Below are 17,301 nucleotides of genomic sequence, written 5' to 3'. Positions count from 1 at the left end.
GCCGACAGCCACCCAGCAGGAGCAAGAAGGACACTTTGAGAGACGAGGCTGATAAGGAGGAGCCAGAAGAAATACCCAGTGTTGCCCTGGATCTGCGCTGGATTTCGGCCACACGCCTTCTGGACCTGTCAGAGTCCTTCACAATGGTGGAGGAGAAAAACAGGGGCCCAGCCTCCTACACACCTTCTGCACCGGCTTCTACCTCGATGCGGAGAAAATTGCCCACTGGTTCCAGAACTTGGTGAGCTCAGTCTGGGGGAGATGCCTCAGTCGCATTGCTACGGTGTGAAGGTGCTGCCTTCCAGCCGCTCCTGCAAGCTGCAGCTCACAAATGCCTGCAGGAGATCCCTCTTCGTTCAGGTGATGTTTGGGGTGCAGCAAGGACATCTTCCTGAGCAGCCAGACTACAGAGGCCATCTTCTCCTAAAGCACCATGTGGGCAGAGAGCTTCGCTGTGGCAGAGCTGAAGTCCTCAGGCATATGGCCAGGCAGGCCCCGCACTGCAGGCCAGTAGTAATGGCGGGAGAGCGTAGGCAGCCCACGAGAGCCAGCAGCTCGCACGAGGGTTGGTGACAAGAGGGAGTTGGGGCCTACAGTAATGGCGCCCGATTTAAAGGGGCTCTAACAGCCACCAGCGATCACTCGCTGAGGGAGAGCTGTGGTGCAAGTAGGTCCACAAGGGAGCGGAGGTTCATAGCGCAAAAAGAGGTTTTTTCCCGATCTTTCAAGAGCTGGGGAAAGGACAGGAGAGCGCAGGCATCCCGAGAGAGCCGGCAGCTCCCACAAGGGTTGGTGACAAGATGGCATCAGGGCCAGCAGTAATGGCGCTTGATTGAACGGGGTTTAACAGCCACCAACGGTCACTCGCTCAGGGAGAGCTGTGGTGCAGGTACGTCCGCGAGGGAGCGGGGGTTCATGGCAAAAAAACAGGGTCTTTTCCTGATCTTTCCAGAGCCAGGCAAAGGCCAGGAGAGTTCAGGCAGCCTGTGAGAGCCAGCAGCTCGCACGAGGGTTGGTGAGAAGTCGAGGTTGGGGCCTACAGTAATGGCGCCCGCTTTAAAGGGGGTGTAACAGCCACCAAGGGTCACTCGCTGAGGGAGAGCTGTGGTGCAGGTACGTCCACAAGGGAGTGGGGGTTCATGGCAAAAAAAACAGTGTTTTTTCCTGATCTTTCAAGAGCCGGGGAAAGGACAGGAGAGCGCAGGCATCCCGAGAGAGCCGGCAGCTCGCACGAGGGTTGGTGACAAGTTGGCATCAGGGCCAGCAGTAATGGCGCCCGCTTTAAAGGGGGTGTAACAGCCACCAACGGTCACTCGCTCAGGGAGAGCTGTGGTGCAGGTAAGTCCGCAAGGGAGCCGGGGTTCGTGGCAAAAAAGAAAAACGTTTTTTCACGATCTTTCAAGAGCTGGGGAAAGGCCAGGAGAGCACAGGGAGCTGCTGACTCCCGCAGCAGCTCTGTCTCCTGGGACACCGCAGGGGACGCGTCACAATGGGGGGCAGCTATAAAAGGCGCCAGCAGCAGCGCTGCCCCAGTACGGCCTGGGCTAGCGGTGAGTGGGCTGGCGGGGGGAGGCTGGGCTGGACCAGGGCTGGGGCAGAAACGCTGGCCCCCGGGGGGTGGGTTCTCACCCGGCATCGAGGGCCCAACTGCTGGCCCCTGGGCTGGGCACAGGCCTTGCTGCCTCCCCACTGCCTCGTCCCCTCCCCTGCCTGCCCCCAGCTCCCTGCGGCTCCCGTCCCCATTTCCCCCGCCGCCAGCTCTCTCCCTCCCAGCCCCACTGAACCCCTTCTCTCCCTGTTCCTACAGGCTATGGCTGCAACAAGAGTCCTCGCCTTGCTTGCGCAAAGCATCATCCAGCTCCCGCAGAGGGTTGGCAGTGAGCTGGACGACAGCAAGCACGAGCACGTGCAGCAGCTTATGGAGCAGCTGAGCCTGGAGACGACTCGGCTGCTGCAGGAGCTGGAGCGGGGCGCCTTTGCCTGGGGAGCCCTGCTCTTCGCTGCCTTACGGCAATGGCAGTTCTGGGCCATTGCAGGAGTGATGGTCCTGCTCTTCAGGCTCTGCTGCTGGCTCAGGAAAAGGAGCCAACAACCAAAGAAGGACACTTTGAGAGATGAGGCTGATAAGGAGGAGCCAGAAGAAATACCCAGTGTTGCCCTCGATCTGCGCTGGATTTCGGCCACACGCCTTCTGGACCTGTCAGAGTCCTTCACAATGGTGGAGGAGCTGGTGGACGAACTTCTCCGTATCTGCCAAAAACTCTCTTGGGACAGTTTCGTGCCACGACTGGGGCCAGTCATCGGGGTGAGCAGCACCTTACAAGGTTGGATTCCCTGTGAGGAGGAGGCCGTCTACCGCCTGCTCGTGCCCCTGAAGCCCCCCCGGGGCCATGCCTTCCACCTGGAGATGGGCAGCGCCACCGAGGACACGCTGGCGAGGAAGGCCAGCCTCCACGTAGACCTGCGGTGTACCTGCATGAAGGAGCCGCTGGCGGAGGACATGCTGTGCTTCCTCCACCACCCTGAGGAGGAGCTGAGGGAAAAACAGGGGCCCAGCCTCCTACACACCTTCTGCACTGGCCCCTACCTGGACATAGACACAACCGCACGCTGGCTCCAGATGCTGCTAAAAGACGCCTGGGCGGTTATGCCCCAGTCGAGACACTGCTGTCTAACGGTGCTGCCCTCCAAGCACTCCTGCAAGCTCCAGATGACGCACACTTCCAACAGAACCATCCTGATTGAGCTCATGTTTGGAGTGAAGCAGGGCGACTCGTACGCCTTCCTCAGCTGTGAGTAGGCAGAGGCCACTGTTACCAGCAGCAGGACACGGCCATTGCCAGGAGCCTTCCAACGGAGACTCTCTCCCGTTACCCCCTGCACAGCGACCGCCCCCCCTCTTCCCAAATCCATTCCCCCGGGGAGCTTCACCCTGTGCTTATTTATGTCAATAAATCACTTGTTTAACACACAGACGCTGCCTCCGTGAGTGTCTGGGCATCACTTTGTTGGGGAACACAGGCACAGGGTGCTGACGGCTCAGCTGCCACAGAGCCAGGGAGCATTTTGCAGAAAAGCTGGTTCCCGTGTATGAAGCACACCAGCGACTGGTGAACTCCCTCTCCTCCCCTTGGTTTAAGCTGAGGCAACCCCTGGCCCACAGCAGCTTGCCTTTGCCCAGCACAATTTCAGGTGCCCCAGGGTCGAGCGAGCCGTCGCCCACCCAGTATGACCCACGGCCGCAGCATCTGCACAACCCGTGGCAGGCACCCAGGGCACAACGGTGAGTAATGCTGAGAACCAGAACCAAAGCTTTCAAGGTGAGGGGGTGGGAGGTTCAATTTCTCTCTGGATCACAGGTTTTTAGTGAGTGCCAGCTGGGGTAGTTCGCTGTGGCCAGCCTTTTGCTGTGACATGTTGGTTCTCTGGAATATTTTCAATTGCTCTGTACAAGCTGAAACAAAAGCACTGTCATGTTATTCCTCATGGCAGCAAGGGCCGGGAACACAGCAATGGTGGTGGGTGGAAAAGAAAAGCAATTAAAAAAAATTATTTTCTAGTTGGATTGAAGCATTAAAGACTAGCTTTGATCATAATTTTTTAGCCAGCTACGGGTCCTGCCTCAGACTACAGGGACTCAGGGGCTAAAATGACAGAGAGGCATCTGGCAGCTCGGATGGGCTAAGGACATAGAAACAAGATGCATGGGAAGAGAGATGTGTTTATTAGTCCAGCTGATATTAGCTAGAAAAAATTAGACAATTCTTCAGGCACCTCCTTCCACTAGATAATTGCTGTGAGCATGGTAACATCACCGAGCTGAGGAGAGGCACCACTAAATGAACACTCTCTGATTACAAAGATGCAGCACCAGCAGCAAAGATGCCAAGCGTCTGTGAATACTGACATGAAGCAAAGCAAGGGGGAATCCAAAGAATATACAGAACCAACCGGTTGTCTCTTGCACCATTTTCCCTTCCCTGCCCTCACAAGCCTCGTACAGAAAAATTCCTGTGCTGATTAACTCAAATACAGGAACATCACCCAGCACAGAACAAAACTCTTACATGTGATCTCCCTTCCCCCACACAGTTAAATCTGAATCACATAAAAAGCTATATTTAAAAAAAAAAAATCTATATCTCATGAGATGTTCGCTCAGCCTTTCCCTCACCAAAATTTAATTAGCTTGCCCCAACTGGAGCCATCACTTCAGCTAAGTGACAGCCTGCAATCACAGCCTTAGAAATATCTTAGTGTCTACAAAAGAAAGCTTCAGTTATCTACACAAACCTATATAAAGCTGCACACTGTGAAGCCATTTATCAACCTTTCATCACAATCCTTCTATAAAAGCCAGGTTTCAGTAGCAGGCAGAGCTGTTGAGCAGGGGCTATCTGCTTCCCAGGTTGCACGAGCTGCAAAAGCTATTGTTACTAAGGGTCTGATGCTCCTACCTATCAATACTTCTCAGTAAGTGTCACTCTTGTAGGTTAATAAGATGATGCTTCCACACAGCAACCACACACATACGTTGACTACAGCCGATCTGGAGAACAGACCTAGATGATACAACACTCAAGCTCATACTCAGAGAAGAGCCTGAGCTTCCAAGCCAGGTTGTTTGGAAAAAAACCCAACTATTTAACATATTTTAATCAACTACACTGCTTGTTTTTAGGTTCATGGGAAAACTAACACAGGGGCCAACAACAGTCAGCTGAAGAAAGCTACAGTCATCCGGTATTTTCCTGTAGCTGGCAGCTTACAGCCCCCATCTCTTCCCTGACTGAGCTGAAACCACTTAGAGAGAAGCATAGGTTTAATCCAAGTTCTTAAATTTCATCTCATTCCTTACCCCCAAAAGAGCAGTTAGTTGTTTACACCAACTCTCAGCACATCTCTAGATTAAAGATGTGATCTCGTCCCCACAAACTAGCTTAGTATAGGTATTATTATGGGCTGAAGCCTGACCACAGAGCCTTGCCCTGCAGCCCCTGGAGGGGGCCTGTCTGAAAACAGTCACCCTTTGTACCCAGATCTGTCTCCCCTCCCTTACAGGAGTCAGCTTGGCTTGCTGTAGATAATGACAGTTTACAGTTGCCATGAGCAGATGCACAAGTCAAAGCCTCAGAGGTAGGGCATGTTTGCAGTGACTCATGTTTAACACTAGTTCTCAAGTTTACAGCAACTACAATTAAGTTAAAGGTTCACTTTTGACACTGCTTTAACCACACTTCCAACCCGAGTAGACTGCAGCAGCCAGAAAGGTGTGCTAGCACACAAAACCAGCCCATCTAGCATAACTAAGCAAACAAAGTCACTTAAATCTCAAAAGACATTCAGTTAACACATCTAAGACATCTCAGGCCAAAACAACAGTTTATTTCATTTTCAGCAACATCTCAACCATCAAAAAAATAAACTCTAACACAGATGGATGGAAGACTTCTCTACAGTGTAACTAAGTGGGCTCTGACCCCAACGGTTTGAATTGGAGTAACATTTTATTATTCATCCAATAAGTTAGGAAGCATGAGAATAAAGTGCTTTATTTCTGAGCTGGTATGAGGTCATCAATGGACTGGCCTTTTTCAAGGCGTTTTTCCATTTCAATGAGCAGCTTCACACCATCCACCACCATCTGCACTAGCTCCACCTCCGAGAAGCCAAGACGATCGGCATTGGAGACATCAAACACTCCTCCAACAGCAGCCGTGTCCACACCACCTGGAGCAAGAGATTTAGTTAGTACACTGACCACTGCTAGAGCAGGCAAGCCCACCTTTCTTCCCTCACTAGCCTGAGGTGGGAACACAGCAAGAAAATCCCCTAACAAGATGCCACTCCTGCCTCCTCCCACATGCAGGGAAATAAAGTGCATGTGACTGTTAGCACAAGCCACTGAGCATGCCATGAGGCCAGCTCTTCATTCTTTTAACCCATGAGCAATCCAACCTGTGGTCAAGAAGTACCTGCTGGAGCTATTTCCTAGACAGAAGTTAAATCAGGATTCCCATCCCTGCTTACAAAAGGAATAGCTGCCATCAGGTCCACCTTATCTAGTGCTCAGAATACCACACAGAAGGACACACCTAGACAGCCAGATACAGTAAGGTATAAGCAGAGCACTGGCACCCCCAATTCAAGATAAGGTTTTAAGGCTTTGTCCTCTCCATGTGTTTTACAAGGGTACCTTTTGGATAGTTCGTCTGACAGGCATTGCCAGTGTGAACCAAGACATGGCTCTGGCTGTAGCTAGGCCTTTGCTGGTGTCCTAAGGCAGCCTGACTAGGACATCCCTGTTTCACTTCTCACCTGTGCCTCGTTTCTGCAGCCGCAGCCTCTTGAGGACTTCTCCAAACTTCTCATGTTTCCCAAGGTTCGGTAGCTTGATGTGCACACCAGCACGGAGCCCTGTTCCAAGGTTGGATGGGCAGGTCAGGATATAGCCCAAATGTGGATTCCACATGAACTCGTAGTTTTTGGACTTGAAGAGAGTTTCTATCTATAAATAGAAAGAATGGATGTTTAGAGATTATTCTCTGCCTGAAGGATGTAGGTTATCCATTAGTGCTCATTTACAGCTTCAGTTACATAGCAACAACCACAACAGTTTGAACAGCTATTTAAGTCAGTCACATAAGCCCCCTCCACTTGGAAAAAAAGGCCACCAACAAGGGGTTTAAGGCCTTAATCTTGCTCCTAGCAGTGAGACAGGCTAAATTTAAGCTCCACTACAAAAATTTGAAGTCACTATCTGTTACAAAGCTTGACCAAGTACATGTCAAGGTAGCACATCTGTTAGGATTAGGAAGAGGGCTGGTAAGGCTCAAGCTCCTATCAAGACTAGAAGCTGAGAAAAGCATTCAGCCTGGAAACTTCAGTTCAGCTTTGCCCATCCACATTCAAGCAATTTCTCCTCCCACCCAGGGTGTCTCAATGCTTGATTTATTGAGCCATGTAGAAATCCTTGAAGTACAGTTTAGACACTTGGATAAGGGTGCCACATCAGAGGACACATTCTAGATTTCATAGACACACCACCCTGCCAATAGAGGATGTTTCAGAGCTCTGGACCTCATCAGGGTGCTCCCAGAGCCCCAGGGTATGAAGCACCACCATGCACGACTCCAGAGGGGGCTTGAAAGAGTTTGCATTCTCAGCTCTAACCAGAGAAACATGTACCATTTGAATGTACAGCTCAGGCAATATTGATTTACCTGTGTTAGGCCAGTGCAGAAGCGGGTGAATACTTCCTTCATGTTGCCACCTTTCTGCATGGAAATAACTCTAAGGTGATCCTCCTCATTGATCCAAACAAGGAAGGTCTTGTTGTCATTGTGCCTAGGAGACAAGGCAAGCAATTTGTCATCTGTCCCGTCTGACATTTTTAAGATAATTGTAATAGCACCAGATTACTCATCATTGTAGCTTTTGAGAAGCTCACTTAGTTGCTTCTTCAATTAAGTTAATCTTACTTCTTTTGTCCATGCAGGACCTAAAAGAGTTAAGCTAGTAGTTTTTACCCTGCTCTTTTCAAGATGTAGACTGAATTGGCCTATATCTAAACAGGTCAAAACAATAACATGACATCAGCCAGTCTTACAGTATCAAACCTTAAAATCCAGTCATCCCCCTAGCTCACTTGTGGCCCAAGTTTACAAGTTTAAAAGATTTCATCTGTTCAGCAGAGTCTGCAGAAGGGAGATCAGTACAGTACTTTGAGGCAGCCCTGTACAGTGATGTTCACAATGACACTACATTGACAATGTGTAACAAAGCCCTTTATCAGAATTTTGTCAGATTCTGTGAAAACTGCACTTTTTACCTTATCACAGAACTAAGTTGAGTTTTTACTACTCATTTTAGATCAGAGCTCTTCAGAGATGCTACAAAAACCTCTGAAGACCAATGGCCCCCCCTTGTCCTAGCTTGCACCTAGAAGCAAGTACTACCATCAACATTTATCATGCTGATAATTTCTCACCTTGATTAGGATCAAAAATTAACTAGTACCTGAGGAAAGCTACATATGCGGACAACACTTGAGACTTTACACTTCAATCTTTTAGATTAGTCATGCTCAGATGATAGTGCTATCTAGTGCTGGCAATCTGCAGGTAGATGATGCAATCTCAAAGGTGACCTACAGAAACGAAGCATGCTTGCTCTGGTTTGTACTGAAGCAGCTACAGTAATAAGACTAGAGTATTCCAGTTGATAAAAACCTAGCCCTTAGCTTACAAGGGAGCAAGTTAATTATGCTGCAGAAGCTCCTGAGATGCAGAGTTTTATGTAGGTGACCTACATCTGACAACCAGAGTCATTCTATTCCACACCTCTGCATCAGTCAACTCATGTCACCAAGTCTCTGGGGGCAGGAGGGCAAACCTTATCAATAGTACAAGTAAAGCCACACTAGTCCAGCACCAGTTTCTGCAAGCAGGCATGATGAGACTACAAGGGAGCAACTATGCATCCAGTATCAAGTCTGAGCTAAGCCAACACTGTGATTTGTCACCACAGGTTACTCTAAGCTCCAGGGCCAAGAGCTGAATGTAGTGGCACATCTACTCCTTTAGAAGTAATCTACTATCATAAGCTAATTCAACTGTTGTCTGGTGCCTCACCAACCTGTGCTGGATGGGTAGGCTCCGGTTACAGGCTAGCCAAGCTGGCTTGTTCTTACCAGTCCAACGGGGTGCATAGAGACACATGTCCAAATTCTGCTGGTTTAGATACAATTTTCCCAGAGGATACCACATAAGTTTCTCATCGGATTCGGTAATATGAGTTCAGAAGCTGCCATTTTGCTCAATGGTACAAGCCACAACCAAAACTGCAAGATTTTTTTTTTTTTTGCAGGGACTTTGTACGACTTCTCCCTTCCATGTGTACTCACCAGATACCCCTGGCATCAGGCCAATCTCGTGCCATCCCAGAAGCCAACAGAAGAGGAGAAACTGGCTTGTCAAACAGGAAGTGATCATCAATCAGCTGCTGCTGCTCTGCATCAGTCATGTTCCTCAAAGCGTAGTACTTCCCCTTGAGATCACCTTCCAGACTACCCAGAGCTGAAAGAGAGTCCCTTTTAGGATGGGACCAAAGCTGCCAGACATTCCCAGCACTTTAGAGATCACACACCAAGCATGGCAATGTCTCATCTGCTGGGTTTGGTTCCTCCCTTGCTTTTATCTGCAATTGCAATGCCTTTGCAGCATTACAGAACTTAAGGCACTATCAGATGATTTGTCTGCACCTTCCAGGCTTATACAAATAGCCTTTGTTCCCTTACATGCAGCATAGAATCATTACTGGTGCCTAACTGTAGAAGTGGAGTGCATTCTTCCAAGGAGAATCAAGACCATGAATGTAACAAACAGTATTATTCTAGTCAAAGACTGTTACCCTGCCCTTGAGAGATTTTTGGAGTGACTACACTCTCAAGTCTCCAGAACTGCACCTTGAGTGTATCCTTCCCTATCACTTAATAGAGTTGGGAGGCAATAGAAAAAAACAAACTGCAGTGGAGGAGTTCCACTGAAAACTAGGGCTTACTCTAGTCAGCTGCACTTCTGGAGCAAGACTACACCTCTAAGCAAGCTGAACATTAAAGAAAGTCAATTAAAAGCAGCCACAAAATACTGCAACCATGACTCAAGCCCTGAAGTTGCTACATACCTGTCCAATTTCAGGTTTGGAACCAACCTCTTTCCACACGCACACAGAAAGCAGCTTTCAAGATCAGCAAAGGTCAACTAAATGCAGTCCAACTCCCCTCTGACATGTGCTCTTGCTCTGAGCTACGAACTGCAGTGCTGAGGCAGCTCTAATGTAATGAGCATTTTTCAGGGAAGGCTCCATGTTCAGTCTTGAGGGAGGTGGCTTTTGACAACTGCCTCCATTTTCAAACTCCAAAGCACACCTCTTGCGCAAAGGACACAAGTAGTTTCCCTGATGCACCCAGATCTCACTTTACCTTCAACAGAGAGCTTTTCAATAGCCCGCCTCTCTCCTCGACTACAGTGCGGGGGAAGACAGAATCCACGGATGCTTCTACCGGTTCTGACACGGGAACTTAGCACGTAATTGGGATCCAGGTCATCACCTCCCTACAAGATTAGGAAATCAGTAAGTACAGCCTTGTTGCCAAGATATCTACCCTAAATACATGTAGCTCGCATGCATTTAAGCAGTGTTTTACTTCAGGACTATTTTCTTCAGCATTAGCTCACCTATCTGTTTAACACAACCCTTGTTTTGAGGCTAAGGCTACGGCTACTAATAGTGCTAGAAGACAGGGATACCACCAGACCTCCAGTTTTATGTCCGCTTCAGACTACAGTCTGGGCTTCTGTTACCCCTTCAGATCTGCAATCTGGAGGGATCAACATGAGGCCAATCCTTGTTCTTTAGGTAGGTGTTTACTCTCGCAAGTGAGAATTATTCACTACTGTCATCCAAAATCTCTTATTTTCAACATGACCTATGACTAGCCAATCAACATTGCATTATGAATTCCTAGAGCCTACAGTAACATTTGAAACCCATAAAATGAGCAGAAATCCTTAATCCTAGCCACAGCAATGTATATTCTATAGTATGAGACCACCAGGTGATATGTAAGATCCAAGATCAGATAGTAGGAAGTGTTAAGTCTCCTGACAATCCTTACTGCTAGAGCAGTGTTGTTTAGCTTGACTACTACAGCCCACAGTTAATGGAAATACATGTTGAACATGTTTGGCATGACCTGTGTTGCAGCAGCAGATGAAGCAAGCTCCTGCTGCATGCCAGCTGCCTGGTTCTACCCAGCCACTGACATCCTACATCAGTAAGCCCTTAAGTCTGATTGCACTTGACACAGCCTATGGGTCTGTCTGTGCTGGGTGAGAATGAGGGGACAGAGCCTGAGCAATCAGTTTAGGCAGCTGCCAACAACTTTACCCAGTCCTCAGACCAGTAGGCACCAGTAATTGATCAAAAGTTTATACCTGCAAGTTATCAGCATTCAGGTCGGTCTTGTGCTCATCAGTTGGTTTGTAGCCACCATGCCTGTCTTCAATAACTGGATCAAAGAGTTCCTTAAACACATCATAGGATTCTTCATCACCAGCTACACATCCTACTGTCATTATGAAGGGATGGCCTGGAGTGGTAATAAAGTCAGAAGAGCTAAGTTTGGGTGATGTTTGGCTGTACTCCAGCGCAGCACTAACCTGGCAAGTTCTTTAGTGGCAGATCTAGTCACCTAGAAATGCATTCTTACATAAAAACATTTGGAGAGACCCTACATTTTACACTTCATCCAGTTAAGTCAAATGCAATGCTATGAAAACCCATAGCTGTTGCCATTAAACCATGCTTATTTGTCAAGCTTGGTTTAGGACAAATTTGCACAGCAAATCCAGTTTCACTAGCTAATTTAGACCACCAGATAGGACTTTATGTCTAAACAATCATGCTTCGCTGTAAGCAAGCATGCTTTGCTTTTTGTTCCTTCTGCTACAGGCAGAGATGCATTTCTGTAGTCTGCTCATAAATACCACCTCCACAAGATTAGTTTCAAGCCTCCGTATTCAAAAGCACCAGTTACTTCAGCTGGCTCACACAGAATATTCTCAATGCATTTTACCAGGATTATCAACCCCAGTCTGAATGACATCATCCAGGGTGAAGCCACTGGGCGTGACTCTGTCTCTCAGTTTCTTGTATAAATCCAGGGTTAGAACTTTGGCCATGTGGTTGTTGTGGGTGCTCAGGTCCGGGTACTCCTCATCAGGAGGCAGTCTCTGATTATTTAGTTGGGCCATTTTGATATTGCTAGAGTAAAAATAAATACTGTAATGTTAACATGTAAACACATCTGCTCCCCCTTTTTTCATAGAAGTGCTAGAGAACATCACATAACCAGTTTGGAATGGGAATAGACCAGAACAGTCAGGTAAGCCCACATTTTCACCCCCTAGTTGTGTTATAATTAGAATGCATTTGGGTTTTGGTTTTTTTTTGTTCAGATTGAAAGTATTTAGCAGAGCAGTTACATAATTGAAGTGTCTGGGAATTGATATGTCAGATCACAGCAAGGAACATGGCTTGACAGAACAAGGCGTCTTTTAACACAGCTACACCTTAGAGTCGTCTCTCAATGCTTTACAAGATTTGCCTCTCAGCAGCTCAAGAGCCTTGGGTGCTGTTGTCAAGAAGCACTTCCATTAAGGAGGGAGAACAGATAGTTACGCAGATCTAACGGTCCCCAGCCGTTACCTGGGTTGTCAACCCCAGTCTGGATGACATCATCCAGGGTAAATCCACTGGGAGTCTGTTTATCCCTCAACTTCTTGTACAGGTCCAGGGTCAGCACTTTGGCCATGTGATTGTTGTGAACGCTCAAGTCAGGGTACTCATCATCAGCAGAGTTCTTCATCTTCAGGAGGTTGTGGCTGTTTGAGAAGGGCATGTCTGACCCTACCGCAGTCACTAGGGGAGAAAGAAGGGAAGCCTATCACTGGGGGCTTGGCAAGCCTCCAAACCACCCGGGGGAAAGCCCGGCACCCAGGCAAGGTCACCTTGGCTGTTGTTCCACCCGTGCCTTTTACACCTTTGCTGCTACACCGCCTTCCACAAGAGCCAGGAAGGAGGAAAGAAAAAGAAGTTCTTCACCTCCACCGGCCTTGCCCCCCGTCCTTCAACATCCCAGCCGGCGGGGCAGGGACTCTCCCCGCTCCTCCGGGCCACCGCCCGAGTGAAGGGACGCGCCCAAGGTCGCACGGAGCGGCCGCGGCAGCACCGGGCAGACCCCGCCGGCGGCGATGGGGCGGGAAGGGGGGCGGGGGGCGTCCGGGCCGCCGCGGGGCTGTGGGGGCTCGGCCGCGCCGGGACGCCGGGCGGGGCGGCAGGTGAGCGGAGCAGCCCCGCGATGCCCTCAACGGGCGGTCGCGCCTCCTCTCGCGGCTGCCGGGCGGAGCGGGGAGAAGGACGAACGACCCGCCGCGCCCCGAGGGGCGATAGCGCCCGGCACCCTCCCCGCCTGCGGAGCCCCGACTGCTCCCCGCGTTGGGAGCGTAGGGGCGGGAAGGATCCGACAAGCCATTATACAACAGACGGCTCCCTCGGGGGACCTGGCTGGGGCGAGCATATGTAACTACCCTGCTAAATACCGGGTTAATCTGGTTTTAGAGCGGGGGCCGCTCCAACTTGGGGGGGGGGGGGGCAAACCCGCTGAGCACCTGCGCCGAGCTCCGCGCCGCGTCCCCTGCCCCACACCGCCCCCCCCCCCCGCAGCCCCGCTCCCCCTCCTCAGCCGGACCGGCTCCGCCCGACACAGTGAGGGGTAAGGAAAAAAAAAAAACAAACACATAACTTAAAAAAAAAAAAATCTTATTTTAAAGCTGCAGGACGGCTCGGCTGCCCCGGGACTTACCGAGGACTCCGCAGCCAAAGCAAGTACCTCCGCGCCCGCTCCGCACCCCGCCGCTGCCCTAGCCGGAGTGAAGCGGAGGCTCTACCGCCGCGCCTCTTTTATATAGAGCGCGACCCGCCGCCCCATTGGCCGCTATTTATAGCCCATTCATTCCATTGGGCCAGGCGCCGGAGGGCGGGGCCAGCGCTCTGTCGCTAGCCGGCGGCAGGCCCGCCGCCATTTTGGTATGGCCTCGTCGTGGGGCTGGGGGCGGTGCGGGACCCCCCGCCGGGCCGCTCCCCGCGGCGGAGGGGACACGGCGACTTCGCGAAGCGCCAACATGGCGTGCGGCAGTTCGCGTCCGCCTTCCATCAGCCAAGGGTTGTCCACAGGTGGCGGTGCCGTTGCACGCCAACACGGGCATGCGGCCATTGAGGCCTCACACCTTGGCTGAGGGTTCGATAACGGGTGTGACAACCCACCAGCCCAAAAATAATGGCATTTTAGCGCCAGCATGGCATGGCCCAAGTGGTGTGAGTGACTGCCTGTCCCCAGGTTGGCCTCGCCAAAACCATGGCCGCAGCCGTGGCTCTGAGCGGTGGCCCCCTTCGTCAGGGAGCAGCCGTGGCTCTGAGCGGTGGCCCCCTTCGGCAGGGAAAGACCCACAGCTCGTCCTGTGGCACCCACAGGCCATGGGCTCATTTTACAGTTTTAATTCGAAAGGTTGGGTGGTTGTGCCAAACACAGCGAGCGTCCTGCCCTCGTCATGTGCCAAAAAAAAAAAAAAGTCTTTTAAGTTTTCTGTATTGGCGAGCGTCTGAATTCCCACTGAAGACAGGAGGAGGAAGGCCAGTCTTTGACCCATCTAAAGCTCACCTGGAATTCATGGAAACGGTGACTTCCACCAGTCTCCGCGTAGGAATGAGCAGGGTTTGTCCCAAAGCTAAGACACAGCTGAGAATCCCATTGTTTGCCGAAATAAATAACATTAACACCGTGAATGACTACCTTGGTCTGACTTTCACCTTTACATAATAGTGTCTTTATCTTCCTCTGACGTGTTATTTCTCACAACAGAACCCGTGTTTATCCTCCTGTCCAAACAGAGGGTGCACGTATCCACGGGAATGCGGACCCGAGTCGCTGAGACACTTTGTCTCGCACCGGTTGTGAACGTCAGGAGACATCAGCAGGAACTCCTTCCCCACCACAATTCTTCCAGTGCCACAACCAGTGCTCTCACCCCAACAACGAGAAGCGTGTGCACTTTACTGAACGGCTCAGGATTAAAAAAAATAATAAAAAAAATAAAATAAGTATACAGATAGAGGAAATAGTTACAAAATAAAAAGCACAGACTGCTCCAAAGAAAAATGCATGTGTTTGGCTGCCATCCAGGTTTCTGAGTTATTCCAGGTCTGATAGACGGAGATGCTGAGTACACACATCTCCAGGAGACGCCAAGGGCCCAGCATCTGTGCGAGTCTGGTCCCTTATCTCCCGGATCAAAGAACAAATCCTCTCTCTGGGTCTCCTCTGCCTTTTTAACCTCACAAAATCCACCCCTATGTTTTACTAGTTTCCCACAACGCTCGTGCTTAAGAATAGTGTAAATTGCAAATAATGCCATCGCTAAGCAAGAATTAAATGAACGTAAGTGTAAAATCATAGCCAGAGTCCTCAAAATTAATGTAATATTGCTGGATGACTTCAGTTGAAAACATAGTTCTGATCGTGTTTTTTTTTTTATGTAAAACATTCAGGTTTTACTTTTAATTTAGAACAACAGAAATAAAACTAAGAACATTTTCCTACATTACACCACATTTTGTGGTGTTTTTCTTCACAAAAAAAAATCCTATCAGGGTAGGTACCGAAGGCTCCTTCTTGTTTTATTCCATAATCTGTTGCCACACAAACAGAAAGCAATCAACTGTTCTGCACTATAATTGTCCTGTAGATTTGTGGAGTCAAGGTCACCTCAAGAACCAAAATCCAAGGATCCATTTCTATTCATTGGATACGCTTTCCCTCCCAGTCTTGCAGAACAGGGAATACCAGTCATTATAGTTATTATAAGCTGGTAGTGCTCTCAATGTGCCATTCATTATAGCACTTCCGACACAAACAGACACCTCTCCTTTTCAAAACTTTTGTCTGAAAAGAAGACATGGAGAGTCACGGGCAGAAAGCAACCAAAATATATCCAATTCACATGTTTAATAAACAATGCACCCTCTACCCTCTTTTCTGCCCTAAGTCAGAAGTGGCTATTACCTCACTCACTTTTACTCAGACGGCATTTTAAGATTTGCTGAAAGCTGTGTGTAAATTGGATCCGACCTTTGTTAACGCATCCCATCCCAGCTTCCCTAGTGACTTAATTATAGATGCTGTGCCGTGTGTCAACAGTCTCTGATCAACCGTTTTATCTGGCTCATCTGCTGAGAGAATACTTTCTTTGGATAATCCTGTATGGCCTGTTAGATTGCGATAAAAGCACCAATACGTACTTTCTGTGCTGGGATGGTATCTTAGTGCCTACTGACTTACACCCTAGGTTGCCACTCAGCAGCTCAGGATGGAAAGGTGGGGTGATAACTCCGGACATCTCTGCACTGAGCTTTAACAATGAAGAATTAAGGAAAGTTAATCATGGGCCACGCAGCCAACTTCCTAAGAGGCTTAATTATAAATGTTGTGCAGTGTACAACTGCAAGAGGAGATGGGTGTTAGCTATTGAATGCGTCTTCTGAAATTACCCGCATGAACGTAAGAAGAACCTGAAGAATTAGGGGATAAACATCTTCTTGAAAATCTAGAATATTCCAAATTAGGAAATAGCAAGAGAAGGTGCTTTGCTACTACAATTGAATTGCTTCCAATTCCTGATTGACAACTAAACAGAACTTGAAAACGAAACATAACACTCAGGAATCGGTAGATTAAAGGAATTGGTTATAGCTGCATCTGCTTAACTTCCTAAATGAAACTTCTCTTCCCGTATACGTTTATCACTTAAAATATATTTGCCTAGTTATTATCATTCATGTATTTTTTCACACTGCTTAGGCAGTCAGTTGAAAATTACTGATCACTTCCAGCGAGCTGAGTGCCTGTGGAAACTAAGAGTTGCCGAGCATCTTGATCTTGCATACAGTCAGGCCCAGCTGCAGTTCATCATGGGAAAGAAAGGACATAAGAACATAAACAATGACAAATATAACCAAAGACACTGAAAATGACAGAAAAAAACCAACAAGGTAGGTACAAATATAAAGGCACAGTACAGCCATGACTGCAAGTCAGAAAAACATCTGAGTAGGAGTTCGCAGTTTAAGAAACCTCTGAAACTGCATACATTATGTTTAGACTAGATGGAGGAGAGTTTCATAACTAAATAACAAAGACTACTGCAATTATGATATGGGCAGGTCAACAGGCTAACAAAAAATATGTTCTCAGTGAAGGTAATGGGCAAAAATTCCCTTATACTTGGTAGAATCACGTTCATCACAAAAAAGTTACAAATTGTGATATAAACAGCTCTCCATCATTGTGTTCTTGATGGTGGAAGGATGACTTTTTCCCCACTGCTGTGCGTTACAGGTTACTGGGGAACGCAGCACCGTACAGAGGGTTATCTGATTTAGCTGGGAACGTTACCTGCACGTCCAGGGTGACTCACATACTCTCTGCTGTGCCTGTTCCCCTCCCGTACCAGGCAGCCTGGGCTTGTTGCGAGCAGAAGATGGGGCGATATTCTCCTCAGACCCACTGGGGCACGCGGGGCTCTCCACATCACCTCAATCCTAAACGCGAGACAGAAGCAGGAGTCAGTACCATGCTATTTGGGGTTGAGATAACGATTCCGCTGCTTCTGAGCCCACACTGTG

General features: G+C 48.9%; 1 protein-coding gene across 2 annotated transcripts; it reads right to left on the bottom strand.

Moving 5' to 3' along the window:
• Positions 1-5,363: 5,363 nt before the first annotated feature.
• CKB (creatine kinase B) lies at positions 5,364-13,654 on the bottom strand. 2 transcript variants are annotated; one of them, XM_074583881.1, is made up of 8 exons: positions 13,427-13,654; positions 12,271-12,483; positions 10,998-11,152; positions 9,983-10,115; positions 8,906-9,077; positions 7,224-7,347; positions 6,319-6,508; positions 5,364-5,730 (listed from the first exon to the last, which is right to left on the bottom strand). In XM_074583881.1, the coding sequence occupies exons 2-8, from the start codon at positions 12,461-12,463 to the stop codon at positions 5,552-5,554; spliced, it is 1,146 nt and encodes a 381-aa protein (XP_074439982.1). In that variant the 5' UTR covers positions 12,464-12,483; positions 13,427-13,654; the 3' UTR covers positions 5,364-5,551. The 2 variants fall into 2 exon arrangements, with proteins under 2 accessions (XP_074439982.1, XP_074439983.1); XM_074583882.1 differs by lacking the exon at positions 12,271-12,483 and adding an exon at positions 11,639-11,826 and having other exon boundaries at positions 13,427-13,542.
• Between the last annotated feature and the right edge of the window lie 3,647 nt (positions 13,655-17,301).

The sequence above is a fragment of the Larus michahellis genome, chromosome 4, assembly GCF_964199755.1.
Source record: "Larus michahellis chromosome 4, bLarMic1.1, whole genome shotgun sequence".
NCBI classification, from domain to species: Eukaryota; Metazoa; Chordata; class Aves; order Charadriiformes; family Laridae; genus Larus; species Larus michahellis.
Note: the sequence above shows the minus strand (reverse complement) of the source record. Positions and strands in the feature narration are given on the sequence as shown.